Source organism: Mangifera indica, chromosome 11, assembly GCF_011075055.1.
Source record: "Mangifera indica cultivar Alphonso chromosome 11, CATAS_Mindica_2.1, whole genome shotgun sequence".
Taxonomy (NCBI): Eukaryota; Viridiplantae; Streptophyta; class Magnoliopsida; order Sapindales; family Anacardiaceae; genus Mangifera; species Mangifera indica.
Window position 1 is genome coordinate 1,338,717 of NC_058147.1, and position 21,879 is coordinate 1,360,595.

The 21,879-nt window shown below is 35.8% G+C and overlaps 4 protein-coding genes across 6 annotated transcripts; 1 reads left to right on the forward strand and 3 right to left on the reverse strand.

The window, feature by feature from the left end:
• The first annotated feature begins 630 nt into the window (after positions 1 to 630).
• LOC123229929 (auxin response factor 5-like) lies at positions 631 to 8,523 on the forward strand. 3 transcript variants are annotated; one of them, XM_044655978.1, is made up of 15 exons: positions 1,049 to 1,598; positions 1,756 to 2,097; positions 2,385 to 2,497; positions 3,468 to 3,566; positions 3,676 to 3,732; positions 3,902 to 4,054; positions 4,144 to 4,228; positions 4,433 to 4,523; positions 4,952 to 5,116; positions 5,226 to 5,348; positions 5,602 to 5,677; positions 5,821 to 5,956; positions 6,042 to 7,327; positions 7,622 to 7,812; positions 7,942 to 8,523. In XM_044655978.1, the coding sequence occupies exons 2-15, from the start codon at positions 1,992 to 1,994 to the stop codon at positions 8,081 to 8,083; spliced, it is 2,823 nt and encodes a 940-aa protein (XP_044511913.1). In that variant the 5' UTR covers positions 1,049 to 1,598; positions 1,756 to 1,991; the 3' UTR covers positions 8,084 to 8,523. The 3 variants fall into 3 exon arrangements, with proteins under 3 accessions (XP_044511914.1, XP_044511913.1, XP_044511912.1); XM_044655979.1 differs by having other exon boundaries at positions 631 to 2,097; positions 6,048 to 7,327; XM_044655977.1 differs by having other exon boundaries at positions 1,049 to 2,097.
• A 2,251-nt stretch (positions 8,524 to 10,774) lies between these two features.
• LOC123228845 (probable methyltransferase At1g29790) lies at positions 10,775 to 12,416 on the reverse strand. The gene has a single exon (XM_044654314.1). It carries the CDS (start codon positions 12,302 to 12,304, stop codon positions 11,048 to 11,050), a length of 1,257 nt encoding a protein of 418 aa, XP_044510249.1. The 5' UTR covers positions 12,305 to 12,416; the 3' UTR covers positions 10,775 to 11,047.
• Positions 12,417 to 14,568: 2,152 nt separating this feature from the next.
• LOC123228996 lies at positions 14,569 to 16,261 on the reverse strand. Its single transcript, XM_044654536.1, has 3 exons — positions 16,104 to 16,261; positions 15,893 to 15,958; positions 14,569 to 14,919 (listed from the first exon to the last, which is right to left on the reverse strand). The coding sequence occupies exons 1-3, from the start codon at positions 16,149 to 16,151 to the stop codon at positions 14,872 to 14,874; spliced, it is 162 nt and encodes a 53-aa protein (XP_044510471.1). The 5' UTR covers positions 16,152 to 16,261; the 3' UTR covers positions 14,569 to 14,871.
• A 1,381-nt stretch (positions 16,262 to 17,642) lies between these two features.
• LOC123229866 (zinc finger CCCH domain-containing protein 6) lies at positions 17,643 to 21,561 on the reverse strand. The gene is made up of 4 exons (XM_044655860.1): positions 21,123 to 21,561; positions 19,140 to 19,349; positions 18,914 to 19,038; positions 17,643 to 18,822 (listed from the first exon to the last, which is right to left on the reverse strand). The coding sequence occupies exons 1-4, from the start codon at positions 21,180 to 21,182 to the stop codon at positions 17,829 to 17,831; spliced, it is 1,389 nt and encodes a 462-aa protein (XP_044511795.1). The 5' UTR covers positions 21,183 to 21,561; the 3' UTR covers positions 17,643 to 17,828.
• Positions 21,562 to 21,879: the final 318 nt, after the last annotated feature.

A 21,879-nucleotide genomic window follows, 5' to 3' on the forward strand; every position in this document is an offset into this window, starting at 1 on the left:
TGCCTTAATGTCTCTTCTCCTCCGACAGTTATACATCGCTCGCCTGAAAAGACGAATCATCTTTCAGACAAATCATCTTCTTAAACAAAGACAAGATCAACATGAGATCCCTCATCTTTGTAGGCTTCATCTTCCCAATAAAACTTTTAGCTTTCCTGTTTTAAATAACCGGTCTAAGGAGAGAGAAATGATGAGAGAGATAATGTCAGAGGAAGAAAAGTGTTGAAAGAGAGAGTCTATCAACGATGATGCTAAAAATTGAAAACTAAACCTTATAAAAAAATATTATTTTTTAGAATTTGATTTAAAAAAAATTATTAATTTTTACAGTATAAAGAGATAAAAAGAGATTAAAAAAATAAAATTTTAAACGGTTTGCTAATTTTAATTGTTTATAAGTGAGTAAATGAGATATTTATAGTTAAGGAGTGGAACTGAAAAATCAACAAACTTTGGGTGGGAATATCCCTTTGGCCCTACATGAATCTTAATCTTCAAATATGAATATGGAGATTGGGGATGCGTGCGAGATTGTTCTTTCCATGCGTATTCAACCCTGCAACAGTGGCCAAAATGCAACATTTCACATTATCATGAACAATGCATGAAATGAATGAATCTGAGTCATCTCGTTTAGATAACCTTTAATAGCCGATTCTCTCCAGAGTGCTCCACCCACCAAAATTTTTTTGTCATTTTGGTTCAGAAATCTTCCATTTTCAACCCAACAATATATGCCTACTTTATTTGCAAGAGATTTTGTTGCAACAAATCCCCTGTTAACCATTAAGTTCAATTAAGGATCTTGGCATGACGTGAAGATCTTTTTACACCACAACTACTTGTACTGAAACGCACAATACTAAGCAACGGCGCCCGCTGCGACCCATGATTCTCAGCCTTGTGACACGTTTCATTGCGTACAGGTTAACGTGCGCCTCTGCCACAATTAATTTGTCGTGAACTGCATGCGTAACGAAGGGTCAAATATCAGGCGCGAAAGCACGAGACAAACTTCGATGCCTCTCTTTTTATTTATTTATTTATTTATTTTTGTTGCTGCTTGTTCACTGTTGAATGTTCAATTATATGTCGCTACAACTTGAGAATTTAACATGAGGTGGAATGTCAGAATGAGATCATTATTAATAGGATTTGGGGAAATTAAAATAGAGCAGGTAAAAAATGGAGGTAAGCAAAAGCTAAAAGTGATGTGATGTGATCCTCGTAATCCACGTGCTAGAATGCGCCATATACTAAGCATTATAGGCCGGCCTCCATCCTTTTTTTTTTTAAAAGAACTTTTTTTTTTCCTTTCTTTTTAATGCTGGATGTAAGTACTGTTGTTGAGTTTTCGTGTTGTGTTGGTGTTGGCTCTGCTTTTTGCATTTCTTTACTACTTAGTATTGCATTTGGTCTTTAAATATTTATACACAGTTTAAAGCTGCAACGGAATCGCTTTTTACTGAAAGTGTGTGCGCAGGATAAGAGCATGCACACTCTTTCCAGTTTCAAGCAAGTATATAGCTACTCTTTGTAGACAGGGAGAGAGAGAGAGAGAGAGAGAGGGCGAGGCTTTGGGTTGAAGAAAGAATCAGGTCAGTTTTATTGTTATTGTGATGACTGATGAGTGAATTTCATTGAAAGGTCGGTTTCTTTGAGGAGATAAAAACAAGAACAAAGAGAGACTATTCATACTTTGGTTGGCGTGCTTCGATGCAAACTGATGAGTTTTTATCTTGGGTTGTGTAAAAGCCCCTCCTTGTAGATTGTTTTTTCAGGAGCTACCAACCTTTTCTGCAGGCGTTGTTCTTTGAGGTTGGAATCTTGAAGGTTCTTCTTTGCTCACCTCCATTGGTTGATGTTCAATAACCTTAGATTCCTTGACATGGGTCAATCCTAGTTTTGGATGATTGGAATAGAAGAAAAAGGAAGATGAGATATTGATAAAAGGGTTTAGCTTTTGGATTTTGCTTTTTGTCATAAAGAAGATGGGCTTTGTTGAAGAGAAGATCAAAGTTGGAGGCTTGGTTGGTCGAGCACAGACTACTTTGCTAGAGGAAATGAAGATGTTGAAAGAAATGCAGGATCAGTCTGGTTTGTTTTGAATTTTCAACAAATGTTTTATTTGAAGAAGCATTTCAAGATCGTTGCTTTGGCTTCGGAAAAAATAGTTTTTGTTTTGTAATAAAAATTTTCTTATCTGTTTGTGAATTGAAATGTATGAATGTTTTCAATTTTCATCTTTCGAGCGTTTTATGTTCAACAAAATGGTCTTGATGGCCCAGTGCTTTTAAAATTTAACTATTTTATGTATTTGATGAGGTCTTGAAGAAGCATTCTCGGAGTTTATCTTATAAAGAATTTGTCCTGGTTAATTTCAGGGACAAGGAAAGCTATAAATTCGGAGCTATGGCATGCCTGTGCAGGTCCCCTTGTGTCTTTGCCTCAGCTGGGTAGTCTTGTGCATTACTTCCCTCAGGGACATAGTGAACAGGTGCATTTCTTACTTCCCTGAATAAATACTATTTGCCCTTCTGAAAATAAATAATTAGTATAAAGAAATTCTGTGTGATAAAAGAGTAGGGAAGCAATCTGTGACTATAATATCGTTTCCTTGATCAATGGAATATAAAATCTATACCATCTCAGTTTGTCTTAGGGAATGTGGCCTTCCTCGATGAATCCTAATAGGCTCTTTCTTTATCTCTCTTTTCTCTTTTTTTCTGGGGGGGGTGGTGGGGGTGGATTCTGAGGTAATATTTTAAGCTGACAACTAGAATTGTGAGTGAAAACTCACTTCACTACCTTAAACATTTGATTATTTTCTTGGCTCTGTTAAAAAAGTTAGTGTCTGGTTTCATCTAGTGCTCTCATGTCTACAACATCATCGATCCATTCTCAACAACCAAACTAGTTCCGGATTTTGAGAAATATCTTTTCACAGATGTCCTCTGTAGTTTGTTTCTATGATACCTTTCCAACGTGAATTTGTAGATATGTCAAGAAACAATCAAAACTAAAAGATCTATTAGTTACCAGCTGAATTGCCCCACTATATATTGATTCCTTGGCATGCCTTTAGCGGAGATTTGGTTCTCTCCCTTGTGCAGTATACTGGCCTTTTGTCTGGTTAATAGGAAGCCATGGGACCTGTCTTTCTGGTTGCTATTTTAATTTTGTTTTACTCTTGCTTTCTCTGGGAATTAATTTTGAGAAATTGACATACAAGTGCCTTTGAATGAGGTGCCCTTGGCATTTTCCTTATTATTTTGTGATGATTAGAGGTGCATGATTTTAGTAATAAAGAATTTGCATATCCCAAGTACTGCATAGTCTGGAAGCGGTAATGTAGTGAGAGTGTTTCTAAAAAACATATTCAGGGTGAAAATAAGAGCATCCCAGTTATCTTACTGTCACTTATTCTGTCATCTGTAAACTTGTGTACATTTTTTTTGTTTGGTCAGGTAGCAGTTTCTACTAAGAGATCGGCAACTTCACAAATCCCTAACTATCCTAATCTTCCATCTCAGTTGCTGTGCCAAGTTCACAATGTTACGCTACATGTATGTCTTTTTGGCTGATTATAATTTTCCTCTATATACATTACTGGTATACTGCTTTGAATCATCTATGTACCACAGTTTGTAATCTGTTATCTGCAATCTATTATAGGCAGACAAAGATACAGATGAAGTCTATGCTCAAATGAGTCTTCAACCATTGAACTCTGTAAGTTTGATCTTCTGAACTTTTTTTGAAAGTAATTGAATGAATCTATTGCGTTATATAATGAAGCCTCTGAAAATGTATCCTGGAAAACAACCAAAATCCCAACTAACACAGAGGTGGTAGGAATTGTTTTTTTAAAAGCCATGTATTTTTATTATTTTTTTGTCAGGAAAAAGACATCTTCCCTATACCAGACTTTGGAATAAAGCCCAGCAAACATCCAACTGAATTTTTCTGCAAAACTCTGACTGCAAGTGATACAAGCACACATGGTGGCTTCTCAGTGCCACGCAGGGCTGCAGAGAAGCTGTTTCCTCCGTTGGTGAGCATTATCTCTGGTGGAAATCCTCGCAAGTAGTAATGATAGAATGGTGTATTTATGTTTACTCATTGCATTATATCTCCTTCCAGGATTACTCAATGCAACCTCCAACACAAGAACTTGTTGTTCGTGACTTGCATGATAATACCTGGACATTTCGCCATATATACCGTGGTGAGGTTCTTTTCTTTATATTTTTGGATATCAAATACAGTGGTTATTAATTTGATTATTCATGGAAGTGTCGTTCCTAGGATCCAGATAATCGGTGAATCTTCTTGTCAGATTATTGCCAGCAGTATAAATTATATAAATTTTGTTGACCAGTTTAGTGTAGTTTTAGCACAATGACTAATCACAGTTTTTTCCTCTATGCAGGGCAGCCGAAAAGGCATCTTCTCACAACAGGGTGGAGTTTGTTTGTTGGGTCTAAAAGGCTCAGAGCAGGTGATTCTGTTTTGTTTATCAGGTAATTTAACTTTTGGTTATGTAAACATATCATTTGTTCTTGCTTATTCAATGTGAATCAGTAATTTTTCTGGTTATGGCCTCATTTGGCTCTGTTTTAAAAGTCATAAATAGCTTTTAAATTGGACGTTTGGTCATATGACGCAATGTTTGGTTGGGTCTTGTGTTTTATTTAAATTTGACATTCTGTCATGAAAGTCATAAATGACTTAGTTTGCAAAACTTGACTCAGTTTATCTGTTGAAAACTTTGAATTCAAGTAATTCATTCCTGTGGTGCTGTATATGCCTAATAGTCTAGTGGCGTAGCTGACTTCTTTGGGCAACTATTATGTTGATAATTTCTGTCCTAACAGATTAGTCCTTCTGGAATTGTTTAATAAATGCACATTATACATCATATGAATATTTGTTCATTTTGTGTTGTAAGGGATGAAAAATCACAGTTATTGGTGGGTGTAAGGCATGCAAATCGCCAACAAACAGCATTACCTTCATCAGTACTATCAGCTGATAGCATGCACATTGGTGTACTTGCTGCTGCAGCTCATGCTGCTTCCAATCGTAGCCCATTTACTATTTTCTACAACCCGAGGTTTGTTTAACATAGATTATTTTACTTATTCTGTTCCCAGTTGCAGTTACCCTCTCTCCCCATTTCTTATTGGTTCTTGAAGCTTATTCTTGATCTTACTATCTTGTAGGGCATGTCCTTCAGAATTTGTTATTCCTGTGACTAAATACAGAAAGTCTGTATATGGGACCCAAATTTCAGTTGGTATGCGGTTTGGAATGATGTTTGAAACGGAGGAGTCAGGCAAACGGAGGTATTGTTTCAAGTGTTGACTACTCATATTCATTCTAGCATTAGGTATTGTGAGAAGAAAGGGTTGGTACTTACACAACTTAGTATGTGTGTCAGATAATGTCAAGGACTGTTCATGATGAAAACAATTAAATCAATTATCTCATCTTTTCTGTTTGTTGCGGGTACACTAACTGTTCTATTGCAGTTTCTGCTGCAATCTGGAAAGTTAGGCTGAATGTTGGTTTGTTAATCTTTTATCTTGTTTTCCACAGATACATGGGAACGATAGTTGGGGTTAGTGATTTGGATCCACTGAGGTGGCCTGGTTCCAAGTGGCGAAACCTTCAGGTAGATTACATTATATCTAGATGTCAGTCAATTCTGATCTAACATTGATTTTCTTCATTCTGTTCATATTAAGTTATAAAAGCTGGTCCTCTGTGGAATTTTTCAGTTTGACAATTGAACCCCAGACATCTGCTTTGTAACAGGTAGAGTGGGATGAGCCAGGGTGTAGTGATAAGCAGAAAAGGGTTAGTTCATGGGAAATTGAGACTCCTGAAAGTCTGTTCATATATTCGTCTCTGACTTCAGGACTTAAACGACCATTTTCTTCTGGATTTTTAGGTAAGTTTTGTACTCTTAATGTTAATTGTTTACAGTGAAGTGTGTTTGTTAGACACTAATCTTTATGTTATAATTGTTGCACCAGGAACAGAAACTGAGTGGGCAAATTTATTGAAACGACCTCTTATCTGTCCTGAGCTTGGAAATGGGGTTATGCCTTACTCTCCATTGTCAAACCTTTGTCCTGAGCAATTGATCAGGATGATGCTGAAACCTCAGCTGTGTAATAGTTCTGGAACCTTTGCCTCTTCTCTACAACAAACCTCTGATGCCAAGGGAGCACCATTAACGGAAGAAGAGGGGAAAACCCTGCAGGCTATAGTCAATCAGAAACCTCAGCTTATCCAGTCAGAAAATGCAAGGATAGAAAACCAAAATACTTCTGGATTATGTGTTGATCAAAGTAATAATTTAAATATAAGTTCATCAAAACCAAATCCTCCAATTAAATGTGAGAAGCAAACTCCAACTGGAAATGATAATTTGAGGTCAGAACCTGAGCAATCAACTGATCAGTTTAGTCATCTATCTTTAATTGGAGAGAACAGCATGGAAAAACTGGTGACTAGTCTAAATCCACAAAACTTAGTAAACCAACTTACATACCATAACCCAAACCAGGCTCCAATGCAATTGCAAACCAGTGCTTGGTCAATGCAGTCACAACTGGAATCGGCTGTATCGCACGGGCCACCAATTAATATACCCCAATATGATTCTGGTAATCTGAATGGCTTACTTCCTTTTGTAGACACTGAAGAATGGATATCGCACACTACTAGTCAGTCACTTGCTGGTATGTATGGTAAAACGGCGCCATTACCCATGTCTGGATTTCAAGATCCTTCAGCAGTGTTCCCTGAAGTAATCAATCCCTCTTTACCTTCACAAGGCCAGGAGATGTGGGATCATCATCTGACTAATTTGAGGTTTTTATCGCAAGTTGACCCATTTACTCCATTTGCTCAGCAAGACCCCTGTGGTGTAAACACCAATGGGCTGAGGGATTTGTCAGATGAGAGCAATAATCAAAGTGGGACTTACAGCTGTGTTAACATTGATGCTAGCAACGGTGCAAATACTATGATTGATCATTCTGTCTCAAGTGCGATTCTGGATGGGTTTTGTACATTGAAGGATGCTAATTTCCAGAATCCTTCTGATTGTTTAATTAACAATTTCAGCTCTAGCCAGGATGTTCAATCTCAGATTACTTCTGCAAGCCTAGCTGATTCTCAGGCTGTCTCTAGGCAAGACTTCCAAGACAACTCAGGTGGCACTTCTTCAAGTAATGTGGATTTTGATGAAAGCGGTCTATTGCAGAATACCTCATGGCAGCAAGTAGCTACACCTGTGCGGACATATACCAAGGTACTAAAGTTCTACCATCTTATTATTATACATATTACATCTTGCCCTATTGGTTCCTTATAAATTTGTGGACTTCAAATTATGAATTCATTTTATGGCACGTATTGAGTTTCAATGGAGAAACATTAGGTTGGCAAAACTGCTTACTGACAATTTTTTGATAGTGCCGGTTAGAGTCAGTGATGGATTGAATATTTGCCTGTTCTGTGTATATTTACTTTATTCCTGTATCCTTTCTGTTTTAAATTTCAATTGCAGTTGACATGAGGTTATGAAATTGTCCCTGGCTGACAGGTTCAAAAGGCAGGATCAGTTGGGAGGTCCATTGATGTCACGACATTTAAAAATTACGATGAACTTTGCTCTGCCATTGAGCATATGTTTGGGCTTGAGGGTCTGCTGAATGACCCCCGAGGCTCTGAATGGAAATTGGTGTATGTAGATTATGAAAATGATGTTCTACTTGTGGGAGATGACCCTTGGGAGTAAGTGTTGTCTTCTTTGTTAATTTATGTGCATATATCTGTCAGTTTTTGATATTTTCCTGGATTATTAAGTGCATTTTCACTCCAGTACTAAGTTTCTGATGGTGTTGATTCCATATTTGCATACAGAGAATTTGTTGGGTGCGTCCGGTGCATAAGAATTCTGTCACCTCAAGAAGTAAAGCAGATGAGCGAAGAGGGAATGAAGCTTCTTAACAGCGCTGCAATGCAAGGCATCGACTGTTCCATGGCAGGTGGTGGCTGTGCGTGAGGTGGTCATCAGTAAATCTCAATCAACCCATCGCCAGATAGTCTTCCAATTTCTTCCTGACGGCATTGTTTATGAAAGGAGAAGATCCTGTGAGTATAATGTGATCGACCTGGAAAAATATATGGATGATGTTGTAAACAGTGCTTCCAGAAAGGCCTAGAAGCCATTCATCACCTTTGTTTTAGTTTTTAAGTGACGGCAGACTGATGAATCAATGAATGTAAGGTGAAATTTGTTAAGTAGGAAGTGAAACTACTAATATTAGGATCATCCTATTATTGCATATCAGATTATGAAATGCCTTTTTGCCATTGGCATTGGACTTGTATTTTGGGCCTTGGGCTAACCAATTCTCTAAGAAGAATTTATGTAAAGATAAGAATTGTCATTAATTTGGATTAGGGGTGAATTCGTTTTAAATAGATTCGACTTTGGATCCACCGGGCAATCTTCATTTGGAGCTTAAATTTGGTAGTTTGGTTTAAAATTAGTTCATTTCTTTATCTGGTGATATTGTCTATTAATGATATTATGCATAAATCTGAATAAGCTTAAGTTCAAATTGAGCATTATGATTGGCTTTTAGGCTCCAAAGTCCTAATTTGGAAAAAAATTATAGGTGTATGAATTCTAGTTCACTGCTAAAAGTGCTTCACAAGATAGAAGACAAACCCTATCTCACTGCTTCACCATATGGATGGTGAATTTGTAAGGGTGAATTGAATTTGGCAGATATTGATTTGTGTGTTTTTTTTTCTCCTGGCAATATTATATGTATACACTTTTAGTACATAATTTGGATACATTTATGATATGTTATTTTGTGATTGATTGTTAATTTATATTTAATTTAAATTCATCTGATTACATAATGATATATTATCTGTATATCCAAATTATGTATACAAAATATGTATATATAATTTTATTGTTTCTCTTTTTTATATTCTAACGTAATATTCACGTAATACTCAATTCTAGCTAGTATGAAACGGGTAAAGTTTTACAGAATCAGATTTTCTAGTAGTAGAACAACTATTTCCCACTGTTTTTTTGCTTGAATGATGCTTTTTGAACTTTAGAAAAGACACTTTTTCATCTTTTTAATCAAGTTTTGTTAATGATTCTCATTAAATTTGGTGATAGAAACATTCAAAGATGAAAATACCTTAATAATTGATTTTTAAAGTTATAATATTAAATTAAAATGATATAAATACCCTTTTATTGATTGGTGTTTGACTGGAAAACCTTATTATTTTCTTCCTTGATTTCACAATCAATTCTCTTAATTGCAAAGCCCTATTATTTTCTTTCCCTTTCATTCAATCTCCCAATCAATTTACTACAGTAAAATTGAAATTCTTAAGCCGATATTTGTGTGGCCTTGCCCACAGAGAGAGAGAGAGCCAAGCTCGATAGCCTTGGAAGCTAGTGACAGACATTCCCTGTGGTGTAGAAGCCATAGATCCATAGTGGAATTCCCCGAAATGTATTTTTTTGGGGGCAATCTCAAGAGTTGCAAGCTCAAGATCTAAAGATTTTTGCCATTTTCTGATGGGGATTGGAATGCAGAGAGCCCTAAAAAAGGCTATATGAGAGGCGTCCAAGGAACTCAAGTTAGCATCTCCAAAAGAAGACCTCTACAACCCAAAATTAGCAATCCTCTATTGGCTTTCTCACAATTTTTCATTCAAACCGGTACACTTCTTCTTCTAAGCCACAAGCCTTTTTTTTTTTAATTTTTAATATCTAGTCCATCTCCAATTTGATTCTACTGATTGGGTTCCCATCTCCACTTTCAACTAGGCTTGATCGTCAAAACCAGGCAAAACTAGGGTATCATGAGAGGAAGCATGGAAGACACATGCTGCGGTGTTGCACTACTGGCTCACTTCAAAAACGGCAAAGGTTCGGAATTGAGATCATATTTTCAATTCCGTCCATGGTAAATGTGAAAGATGGGATGATTATGTGGTTCAGTGTAAAAGCGAAAAAACTTGTCAAAACACTATAGAGCCTCTCCACATTTGTTCCCCTATGAGCCACTCAGATTCCTTTATGCAGAGGTTTTAGAAGGAGAAAACCATGCATTGATTAGGAATGAGGGATTGCTGTATCTAATATTTGCAAATCAATGGTTAACCATTAAAGCTGTGAATGCTTCACCCAATGGGGATAAAGAAAGAAGGCAAGGACCAGTGAAATTATCGATTACAGCTTATTTGCGAATTTGAGAAGGCTACACAAGTACAAGGGCACACAACTTCATATCCAAGCATTAAATAATTGGTAAGATAATTGCAGAAATTTAGACAAATGGTTCATCAGTATTCCTATGAAAGACAATAAATCCGGACATCAGAACATCTCTTACAATAAAAATTCTTAGAGGAAGTCAAAACTGTAATACTAGTTAAAAATGGGGGTGGATTTGAGCTGAGGTGAAATAAGGGCTAACTCGAGTTTGAGCTATCTTGAGTAGTGAACAATGATGTCGGAGAAGATAATGAATTGCCAGAAAATGAGAAGAAGAAAAATCACAGGATACTAATAGCTCCAGTAAAGAATTGCTAGCAAACCTTGAACTTGAGCCGAGCTGCCGCAATGGAGCTTCAATTCAAGTTCTGCATGTTCAAGCCAAACAATCGAACATAGGTTCAAGGATTGAATCCACCCTTAACAGAGTCATGACGTAAAATATAAACAACTTATTTAACAACATTACATTGTCCAGATAACTTAAATAATTGTTATCACCTAAATTACAAAACAATAGATAAAACATTTTTCAACTATAGAACAGATTATCATCCCCTCTGTTTGGGGGAAAAGAAACAATGGAAACACTTATTCTACATTCAAATGAATTTTATGAGGATCTTTGAGTCAATCAACGACAAATTCTGTTGCAACTATAATAAGGCTAAAAACCTCAAACAGTATGCTTACCTTATCACAGTCTCATGACACTCTCACTGGCTTTTGTAGAACAGCAGATAGATATACTTCAGATTTGCCATTATCTGCCTTTTCCCCCACAACCCACTTCAGTTTTTTATACCCGAATCGCTCTATCAAACGCGTTAATGTCCTCTTCTTCTCATCATTGGCACAATAGAAGTTATCCAACCAAAACAACCCACCGGCCCTTAGAATCCGGTCGAGATCAAACATTAAGAACTCCAATTTCTCAGGTTTAGCTCCAACATCTAATCCACTTGATGCGTGAACAAGATCAAACACGTTATCATAGAAGGGGAACCTATGATCCAAACTCAAATACAAGGGAAACAGCCCTCTTGCAGCAATGAATTCACTATATGGAGCATCAATATTCAATGTATTTGTGATCACAGTCACATTTCTCTCTGCCATTCTAGCAGCAAAGGTGCCAGATCCACCTCCAATATCAAACCCTATTCTAATTCCTCCACTTCCCAAACCTAATACATCACTAATAAGAAAATCATTCTTGCTTCTAGCCTTAACATATCTTTGATTCTCATACCCATTAACCAAATCAAAACAACCAACACATTCTCTACTCAACACCTTACTATTCAAGCAACTAAAACTCTTACAACCAAGACCACTCCAAATAACAGTTTTATTACTAACAGGTTTCCAAAGAGAAGTAGGGAAAGACTGAAGACCCACCTTAGGGATAGACTTGGCAAAGCATCTCCTTCTGGGCAAAGGCTCGCATCCACGCAAAATCAGCTTCTGACCAAGGCTCCAATCATCTGGACAAGGCCCAGATATCTTGTAACTCATATACTGAGTCAACAAATCAGCAGATTTCTCACAGGTATGCCCAACAGATGCTACCATTTCAGTGATCCCTGTTTTTGAATCTTTACCAAGAGGAAGCTGGTGGTGTTGGAGAAACAATTTGAGCTCCTTCGCAATATTGGGTCTTGAAAGATCAATGGTATCATATCCTAAAAGCTCTTTTTCCATCTTGGCAAGTTTCTTTTGAGATGAGTCTATCTCTTTAAGGATGAGAGACACATGTTCAGAGATCAAAGAGATGTTCCTGTGGTGGTGAAGATGAGGGTGGTTTTGGTTGCCTTTGGAGGACGATGTGAAGGCGTATAAAGCAAAAAGATTAGTGGTAATAACAGAGAAAAGCATGAGAATGTTAAGCGCTGATGAACATGCTGTTGCTCTCCTGAATCTAGCTGTTCCATCTCCTATTTTCAGTGAAACTGAACCCATCTTACCCTTCTCTGGTTCTGCCAATGTGTGAGACTGTGAGCCTAATTCAAGTGAGAGAATGAGTGAAGGGTATTGAAAATAAGTTTGTGAAGTGGGGCAAGTGGAGATTTTTCAATTACATTATCGAATTAAGAAATACAAAAACAGACACTAAGACACTGTAACTTTGATGAGTTAGTCCTGTCGGTTGCGGCTGCCGGCTGGCTATCATGAGAGCTTTTATAAATTTAAAAAAAAAAACAATTAAAATAGCATAAAGGTGAAATTCAATTGCACAAATCAGTTTTGCTTTTCCTCTCCTTATATAAATTTATATGGATAAGTTAAAGGAAGTTTATTTATATATATAATATTATTTAATTTAATTATTATTTTATATTAATTGATTAAATAAAATTATTTATATAAATAAATATTAATAATTTTTTATACAAACTAAGAGGACCGCATACCACTATATCTATTTGTATAGATAATTAATAAGATTCATTTATATATTTAATTTAATTTTAATTGATTGTACTTGAATTTGCTTGAATATATACTTTTTATCTTGTCTTGTGAGACCTATTAGTGAATTTGAGTTAACCCACATTTAAGCAAAGGTTAATTTAAGTTTAATTCAAATTTAAAAATCAGATAAAACTTGTTTAAATTGTTGATGAGATAACTAAATAAAATTGAAAAACATTAAAAAAAATGGATTGTCGAGATGAAAAAAAAATTAAAAGAGAAAAAAATCACCGAAAAAAATAAAATTTGTTAAAAAAGATGAATCCACCGACAAATTTTGGATGATTCAGGAAATTCATACAAACTTAACATGGACTTGAAATTCAACAAGTCTGATTTAAATTTTGTTTGATACGAAGCTCTAATGATTTACAGAAGGAGAGATTCTTTGTTATAAACTGTAGATGTGTCAACTTCAAAGAATACAAAGGACCCACAATTGTGTTTACAACAAAGAGTCAAAGACCACAAGACCCTTGGAAATGGAACAAAATAATCAGTCTCGTGAACATCATCTTTCTAATCTAACCCCATTCAAAAGCTTCATGGAATCCAACTCATCCATCTTCCTCAACTTGGACAGAGTGGCGCCACGATTCACCTTTTACGTTATAACATATATAGAAATGGTCCTAATTAAAATAAAAGCTCAAGCTATTCTTAAAGTTGGGAAATTTTGACTATAAAATAAGCACATTTATATCAATCTTTTTAGCACTGGGCTTTTTGTTACATCATGCATGCATCCTGTTTATAGTACACCAATCAAAACTCTAGCAACTTATCCCAGCACCTACGTGATATAGACTACCTGAATATTGCATACTTCTTATGTCAAAATACTTTGGTAAAACATGATTAGAGGGCCTTGATTAGTATAAATTTATTGACTCTATTCTCTCTTGTAAACTGCATTTATGAGAAACTATGAAACTAACGAAAAACAAAACGGATAATACCTCATGATTTTTAAGTGGTTTGTCATGTGCAAATAAAAACAACATCAAGTGCTTTCTTTAAACCCCTTAAACTAGAAGTTTAGGTTGATGCGAGAAAATCCACAAAATCACCTGCCTAAACCCCTCAATTAGAGGGCTGTGATATGCAAAAAATTCCACATCATTGGGCTCTGTTAAACAGAAGTTGAGTGTTTTGGGTCAACACAAACTTCTCACTCTGTCTCAAGAGGTGACTTTTTGGGACAAAACGGCGAGACGAATGACATCCAAAGCATATAGTACTTCGCAATTTTAAATAACTTGTTATTTGCTAATTGGGACAATATCAATAGTTACCATCAAAAATCAATTCATAGAATAATTATGAGGATATATATTGAAATTTCGCATGAAAGAAGAGGGAGTGATTTTTGTTATCATTCAGTGTGAAAAATAGATTATAATAGCTCAACATATATAACAATTATACAAGTAATTCAAGAAATTATGCAGCTCTGACAAATGTCTAAGGATACTACAATAGTGACATTAGAACAGCAATCACCAAATCAGTATACTTTCATCCAAAGTATGTAGTGTTACTCTATGTGGTACTTCAACCCAGCAGAGTTTTAGTTCATCAACAATTGAACCAGGTCAAAAGGGATTCACATATCAAACAGACAGCAGCAATTTTTTAATTCCTTAAATCATAAGTCCTAAACTCTGTAAATAATTTTTTTTCCCTGAATACAAACAAATGAAAGGAAAGAATTAGTATCACTACACAACATTGAGTTGTGGGAGACATTCTGCACCAAACTCAAATTATTCCATTAGATCGTGAAAAAAAATTGACAAAAGGGAGTCAACTAAACCAAAACAATAATTCTCCTTCTCCCTATGAAGATAATGTGAATTCCAACAGTTCAGAGGATAAACTAGCAACACTTAGATCAAGATCTTATCCTCACGCACTTTCAAAAGTAAAATCAATACTGAGAATTCTACCGGTAAAGATAATAAACCAAAATTAATTACCAACAATAGTGTTCAAATGCTTCAAATTTGAAACAGGAGCCCCATGTCTTGTTATTCCATACGATGAATAGCCCCTCAGTGATGTGCCTTGGCTTCTGCTTTCTTATGGGACTTTGCCTTCATCTGGTTAAAAGGAAAAAAAAACCAAGAAATAAGGTTGAATTTTACAAACAAATAAAGAGGTAATGGGCTGCATTGCCTTTCTCACATAAACGTTACAGAATACAAAAAATCTCTGTTGTTCCTATCCATGGCTTATAACAGGACCACATATGTAACGTCCTCATTAAGTGATAATAATACAGATGAATAAATTTCTAAATCATTAAGAATTTCACCACCTTAGCCAAGCTTCATTCAGGATATTCTTCAAACTAAATGATCACAAAGAATCCTGCTGCATAAATCCTTGAGGATGCATGCAATGAAAGCATTTAACAAACCCAACTTCCACAATACCAGTTTTATGAGACGATAAACTGATTTCCAATGTAACTCCTTTCCTAGTAACGGTGACCAGCCCTATTCTCATATATTAAAAAGAGTGATAAATCATGCCATCATTATCCAATGGTTCCTCAAGAGAGGGGGTCCTCTCCAATCTTTTGATTATGAAAGCCACGCATAACAAGGGAGCAAAACATTACCAACAATTCAAAGACTTGTAAACTATTTAGATGCTGTATACTAATACATGTGACTTCCTAATAGGCTGAATTGCTTTTATCAATATGGAATCTTCATCACAAAGACCAGTAAAGTTGTCTTAACAGCTCTAAACTTAATATCAACTGCAATGGTCAAGACAAATAGTTACCTAATATTGTCTCTAAACCAACAAATATTAACAAGAGTATATGCTTCTCAAGTAGAACCCAGTGTATGCATTCCTTTTTTTCTATTCTAACGCAGTGCATATCCCATGAACGTCCTCACTGATACAACAAGTATAGATCATGTAGTAAAAATATATTTCCTATATTGAACTTAACCCCAGATAACTAATCACAATAAAACAGAATTAGATCTAATAACGCGTCATAATATCAGATTCAAAATCATAGATGCTTTTTAAGAATCAAATATGAGGGATGACCTTAAGAATCTTGAGCTTCATGCTACCATAAACCACACCAAAACTGAAGGCCGACACACGAGCCACCTACACAAAAACAAGAATAATTGATCAGCAGGGCCAGCGTGCTGGAAACATAAATTACACTAATTTTGCCATAATCAACAGATGACAATTTATATGTTAAATAACTGAAGATAAAAGTTTCAATATAACAAGTATAATCGATCACCAGGGCGAGCGTGCTGGTGCCGGAGTAAGGTCCAGGAGGTGGCGCCATTGATTCGACAATAAATAATTGAAAACTCTTCGAGAAGGGCTGCCGCTGGCTGTCGTCTCCAATCGAACTGACTTGTGAATCTTTCTGTTTCAAGTTTTTATTTGAATGGTCAAGTTCGTAGAGGGCCAATTACAAGGCCCAATGGCCCCAGTTTTTATCAATCAAATTATCAGAGACGCCCAATGTTTTAACATATAGGGGGCGTTTGGTTTGGGTAATATTTGATTACTAAAATAAAAAGATTACCTTGAAGATAGATTACTTAGAAGATTACTGGGTATAAATGATTACTATGTTTGATAAAATTTGATAGGTGTAAATAATTATTGTGTTTGGTTAAAGGTAATAAAAGATTACTAGTAAATTATTTTACTTAAATGCCCTTGAATATAATTATTTTTAAATATTTTTTATATTATTTGTCATATTAATTAAAAATAAATTTATTTTTATCTCAAAAAATTAATAAATAATAATATAATTATAATAAACTCAAGATTACCCCAGTAATCTTTAAATACCCAAGGTGAAGGTGGTAATCAGATTACTACCTATATTACCTGCCACGTCAGCATTGGTAATAGAAGATTACTGTAATATTTTATTACTGACAAATCAAACAAAGGAATAAAAGATAGATTACCAAGGTAATCTTAAAATCCCTCAACCAAACTCACCCATATAATTAAATTATGTTCACTTACTTTGAGTGCACAAAAAACTCTACAGTTAATATATATTATTAAGTAATGAAATGATTTTGAATTAATGATAAAATAATATTCAATTATATGATGACACATTATATTTGTGTGTGTATGTATATATATATACACACACTCAAAATAGGTATGCATAACATTATTTTAATAGATAATCTCAAAGGATAACATAGTAATCATCGGTTCTCCGCTTAACCTGGATTTGGCATGCTGAGTTCGATTATTTAACTTTACGTGTGTAACACTTATATGTCGAATTTGAAACCTGTCATTTTCCACTAAAGCTAAACTTGAGTCAAGGGATATACGAGTTCGATTCAGTTCATATCTACTATGATGTGTGTTGCATTGGGCTAAGAACTCGATGCACGATGCTAAGCGTGAGTCTAAGGCATTGAACTCAATCTGTAGCTTTGAAAGGAAAGTTCTTCAGAAATTGGAGTAAAAATTCCATGAACCACCCGATTGAAAATTGAAATAAGAATCTCTAAGGAGTTTTTACATAGAAGCTGATTTCAGTGGACTTGTGCTGCAGCAATATAAGCGAGCTGGGAAAACCACTTGCGGAAGCGAGCGGCTGAAACACATTTGGAGCCGCTGAATTCCGCCCAAAGTTACTTTGCCGACTGTCACAGTTATTCGCATAAACTAAACAAAGCGAGGCTTACAACAACCAATCAAGCAGAATCTGGTTTCCATGGAAGCAACAGAGAATGTTATCTTATAATTAAAAAAAATAAAATAAGGAGCACTCTGTGGGAAATGAAACTTGGAAGGTAATTGGTCATGACGATAGTGAAAATCCTCAGTTGAGATCGTCAAATACAAGATATTCATCCCGTAACTCAAATCCTGATTATAAATGCGACAAAGAAAAAAGTATTGAAATGGAATTACATTACTTGCAACAACAGCAAGCCAAAGTTATTTTTTTTTTCCTTTTTTTGGGAATTTTTTAACTGCTAATCTCTCTATCCATTTTCATTCTCTTGGCATTTTGCATCTCGGGCATGTTACTGCCCCGTTGCTGGGCCGATGTATCATGCTGGTATGCACAGTTGGCCCCATGACGGCATCCCCTTGCACTGTTAAAATAAATACAAGGCTTCATTATTTTGGGCTTCGAGTCTCTAGATTTGGGGTTATTTATTAATTCTTGGTTGGTTCCTGGATGGTGAATGTATCGGCCACCAAATTGCTGTGTCTGAGGAGTTTCTTGTCTTTCCCCTCCATGTTGCTGAATCAAATTCTTATAGTAGTTCATGTCTTTTGTTTGAGAAACCCCACAAGAAACTGAAGATGAAGATGGAATAACCCCAGGTGGTGGTTTAACCCATGCATTTGGAGGGTGCCCCACTCCTACCCCGTTTGGTTGAGTATAAAAAGCCCCACTTGAAGTAGCCGCTAGTGAAGGTGAACTGGTTTCCATCATATTCACTCGAAAAGGAGGCCGATCGGTTGTAACAGGAACGGAAGGAAGAGGAGGGTGGTCTGACGATACTGAAGGCAAAGTTGGCTTGGGTTTGTTCTGCATTTTTGAGGCAGCTCCTTGATCAGTCACTAATTTCTCAATCAAATTAGGGTTGCTGAGTATTTTAATGAGCAAGTCATGGTCAATCAGATTGCCATGCTCATTGCTCTTTGTCATTTCATTCAAGGCAGCAGATGCAGCAGCAACTACTTCAGGGTCAACATCAAAGGTCATTCCAGATGCTGCTGGTTTCTCATTGACAGAAGTGTTTGACACGCCAAATATGTTAAGCTGAGGAGGTGCTGGAATTCCAGGAGGCAAAAGTGGGGGCTGTGAGCTGATGGGAACACTAAATGGTGCCACTGAACCAGATGGTGTGTCTGCTGTAGCTTCTTCATCTTCAATGGGAGTAATGGGTATCAGAGGAGTTTGCTGATCATTGTAATGCTCAAATTCTATGTCCGCTGGGATGGAGGGGCTGTTAAGAGAGGAAAAAAACAAACATTTCAGTCAAAGGAAAGTAGTACCCATGATGGGATGAATGTTAAGAAACTAGCAGAGTATCGAACTTTGGAGGAATGGCAGATGGGCGAGGATAAACTGCCTCAAGCACTCTCATCTCTCTTTGATTTTGAATCTCCACCTCTTTGCTCTCATCCCCAGCAACCACTTGCCAATTAAGGTCCAATCGAAACTGTAATAACAATGAATTTTAACTCTATAACTATTTCTGGCAATAATTAACATTTAAGTTAAAGCAAGTGGTCAAAATTACAAACTGAAACTGTGATTTACCCTGGTAGGGCAACTCCATTTGATTAGAGGAATTTCAGACAACTTAATTTGTGATTGGTTTGGAGGATGAGTTCCCTCAAAGCCAGGAGGAAGAAACTCATCACTGACCACTCCATTTGAATGAGCTGGAAATGAAGACTTTGCTTGCAGGTGGTCTTGCGGACCTAACCCAACTTGTGAAGGAGACTCCTCTGACAAAAAAAGCCTCACCTATATACAGAGAAGCATTAGTTTACCCTGTAAATGGAACCATAATCTCTGATACACATTCAATTTAAAGCTCTCTGAAGCAACAATAACCAAGAAACTTTGATTGAAAAATAATGATTATGATGAAAATCTCTAGAAAAATTCAGACAAGCATTCTGTATGTTATACTGTTACATGTGACATTAACTTATTGTTCATGGAGTGTAAAACCAAACCAAAGAAGCAATTTAAAAAATAAACATAGCCTAGATAGGTTGTATCACCCCATTCTAAAGCATTCCCCTGACACAACGATACTAATAGCAAAAAATGAACAAATCAATACTCTCTAATTCTTCATACTTCCACATATAAGTTCAAGCATATGCACAACAAACTCAATATTGTCCTATAAAAGGTATGCTACTTACTTCCCAGCACTTCATAAGAAATAATGCTAGAAACAGAAATATTATATGCGGAAATTTCTTGAGAAAGAACATCCAATGCCTATAATAAAAATTGGCAAGTTCAAGCACAAACCTTCATTCATTGTTATATTAACCACCTCAGTTTGTTATATTTTCTATTGTGAACCATTATTTTTATCTTGCAGAAATAATATACCCATACAAGATCATAAACTGTAATCTGCCAAGCACTCCAGTAAATTCCCTTATACACATTGACAAATCACATCCCATCAAATATTTTCTCACCACTTCAAAATGTAGTACAACTTTTTCTCTTTTCCTTGTGCACTTTCAAATTTAAATTTTTTAAAATTAAAAAAAAAATCTTTATTCATGGTGATTATCTCATTAAAAGTTTCAATTAGTTTTAAATAAGCATTCACTCAAGTGCCTGAACCAAGTTGTGTTAATCTTTTGATGAATTCATGGCTTACCTCTCTCACCATCTTTGTTTTAGCTAAGAATGCATTAAAAAGTGTATAATAATTAGATTCTATACAATTGTTTTCTACATTTATCACAGATTAACTGATATTATGTTCTTTCCATATTTTCATCTCATTAGACACATTTTCAGATTACTTCACAGGACTAGCAATTCAAATGATCATAGAAATGATTCCACATTCCTACAAATTCTAAGAGTTAGGTGTACTTCATAGTCAAACATTCTTCCTCAAATTCAGTTGAAACTTAATACAGGCTTGCTAATTGATCTAAACTATTACTAACATTACATCAATTACATAGCATGAAATTTAGAGAATGCATTAAGTTCAAGCCCAACCTCTGAACTTCCAGTTCTGTAGAATTAGTGAATCAACTTGGGTCTTCACTAAACACAATTTAGCAAATTATATAATTAAAACTCAAAAGAAGCACACCACAAATGATTTCACAAGAAACTTCAGTCACCATAAATAAATAACTTCAATTCCTACCTGTTCAACAACTAGTTCTAGAAATCAAAATTCGAGGTGACAAACAGCTTCAATGCAAACTGCATTTCCAGATCGCTGACAATGCGAAAAATTTATATAAATCTTCTATCTTAGCAAACTTATCTTCAAAAATCTACTCATCGAATTCAATTTAGGGAAACACGATCATTGCATAAATCCCATTAATGCATGAACCCAAAAACGTTTCAGATATAGAAAAGCCACACACCAAAGCATTATATCAAATACATACAATAAACCACATAACAATAAGTTTCACAAGGACTATATTGGTTTTTAGGTTCATCAGTTTTATGTCTTCATCACCTTAATCCCGATACATACTCATCAAATTAGTCAAAATTGATAATCTCTTTTACCTGACAAAGATTTACATCCGATGCCCAAGAAACCCTTTTCGATTTGTGCAATCCTCGCATTTTTACTTACAATATTCTCAAAATAACCTCTTTTCCAGCTTCGATTCTCAGTATATGTTTTATAGTACAGGTACTGTTCTTTTTTTCAAGGAACGAATTCTCTTTTTTAGGGTTTCTATCAGATTCGAAACTCCAAGTAGACGCTTCTTATGACTACTGTGTTTTTAAAGAAAATCTCTTACCCAATTTCGAGAACCCTAATAACTGTAAGATTTTTACAGGATCGAACCAGGGAGGGAGAGGCCTATGAAACTTTATCAAGCAATAACTAATGACGGAGAGATCCCAGGAAACCCTAGATCCTCCGTATTCGCTGCTCTGCGCTGCCGTTTCGATGTGTGATACTACTTGGTTTCCTTTTTCCTTTTTCTCATTTGTCATTCAATATCTGTTATGTACGCGAATGAATGGATGGACACGTGTACTCCGAAGGACCTAGTTAGGCTGTGGTGTGTTTTTTACACGCGTCGTGATTGAGAATGGGTAAAAGAATGCAGATTCTGATCTGACCACACTTGTTAGGATTGAAGCAACGGTAGATGATCAATGTGTATGATTAGTTACGTGAACACCAGCAATAGCCTACAAGTTCTTGTCTCTCTATCTGGAGATTGCCACGTGGCTTGTTATATAGTGCATGGTCGTCGTGCTTGGGTTTTTAGACCAAGAATTTCTCCGAGTGAGAGTTGGGCTCAAC

Coding starts and splice junctions, on each gene's coding strand:
- LOC123229929 (XM_044655977.1), top strand. CDS start 1,992: ATGGGCTTTGTTGAAGAGAAGATCAAAGTTGGAGGCTTGGTTGGTCGA. Junction 3,733..3,901: donor GTCTTCAACCATTGAACTCT/GTAAGTTTGATC, acceptor TTTTTTTGTCAG/GAAAAAGACATCTTCCCTAT. Junction 4,229..4,432: donor ATTTCGCCATATATACCGTG/GTGAGGTTCTTT, acceptor TCCTCTATGCAG/GGCAGCCGAAAAGGCATCTT.
- LOC123228845 (XM_044654314.1), bottom strand. CDS start 12,304: ATGGGTTCAGTTTCACTGAAAATAGGAGATGGAACAGCTAGATTCAGG.
- LOC123229866 (XM_044655860.1), bottom strand. CDS start 21,182: ATGCGAGGATTGCACAAATCGAAAAGGGTTTCTTGGGCATCGGATGTA. Junction 19,350..21,122: donor CGGATGTAAATCTTTGTCAG/GTAAAAGAGATT, acceptor CTCTGTATATAG/GTGAGGCTTTTTTTGTCAGA. Junction 18,823..18,913: donor CCATCTGCCATTCCTCCAAA/GTTCGATACTCT, acceptor CTCTCTTAACAG/CCCCTCCATCCCAGCGGACA.
- LOC123228996 (XM_044654536.1), bottom strand. CDS start 16,151: ATGGCGCCACCTCCTGGACCTTACTCCGGCACCAGCACGCTCGCCCTG. Junction 15,959..16,103: donor GCACCAGCACGCTCGCCCTG/GTGATCGATTAT, acceptor GTTTTTGTGTAG/GTGGCTCGTGTGTCGGCCTT. Junction 14,920..15,892: donor TGAAGCTCAAGATTCTTAAG/GTCATCCCTCAT, acceptor CCTTTTAACCAG/ATGAAGGCAAAGTCCCATAA.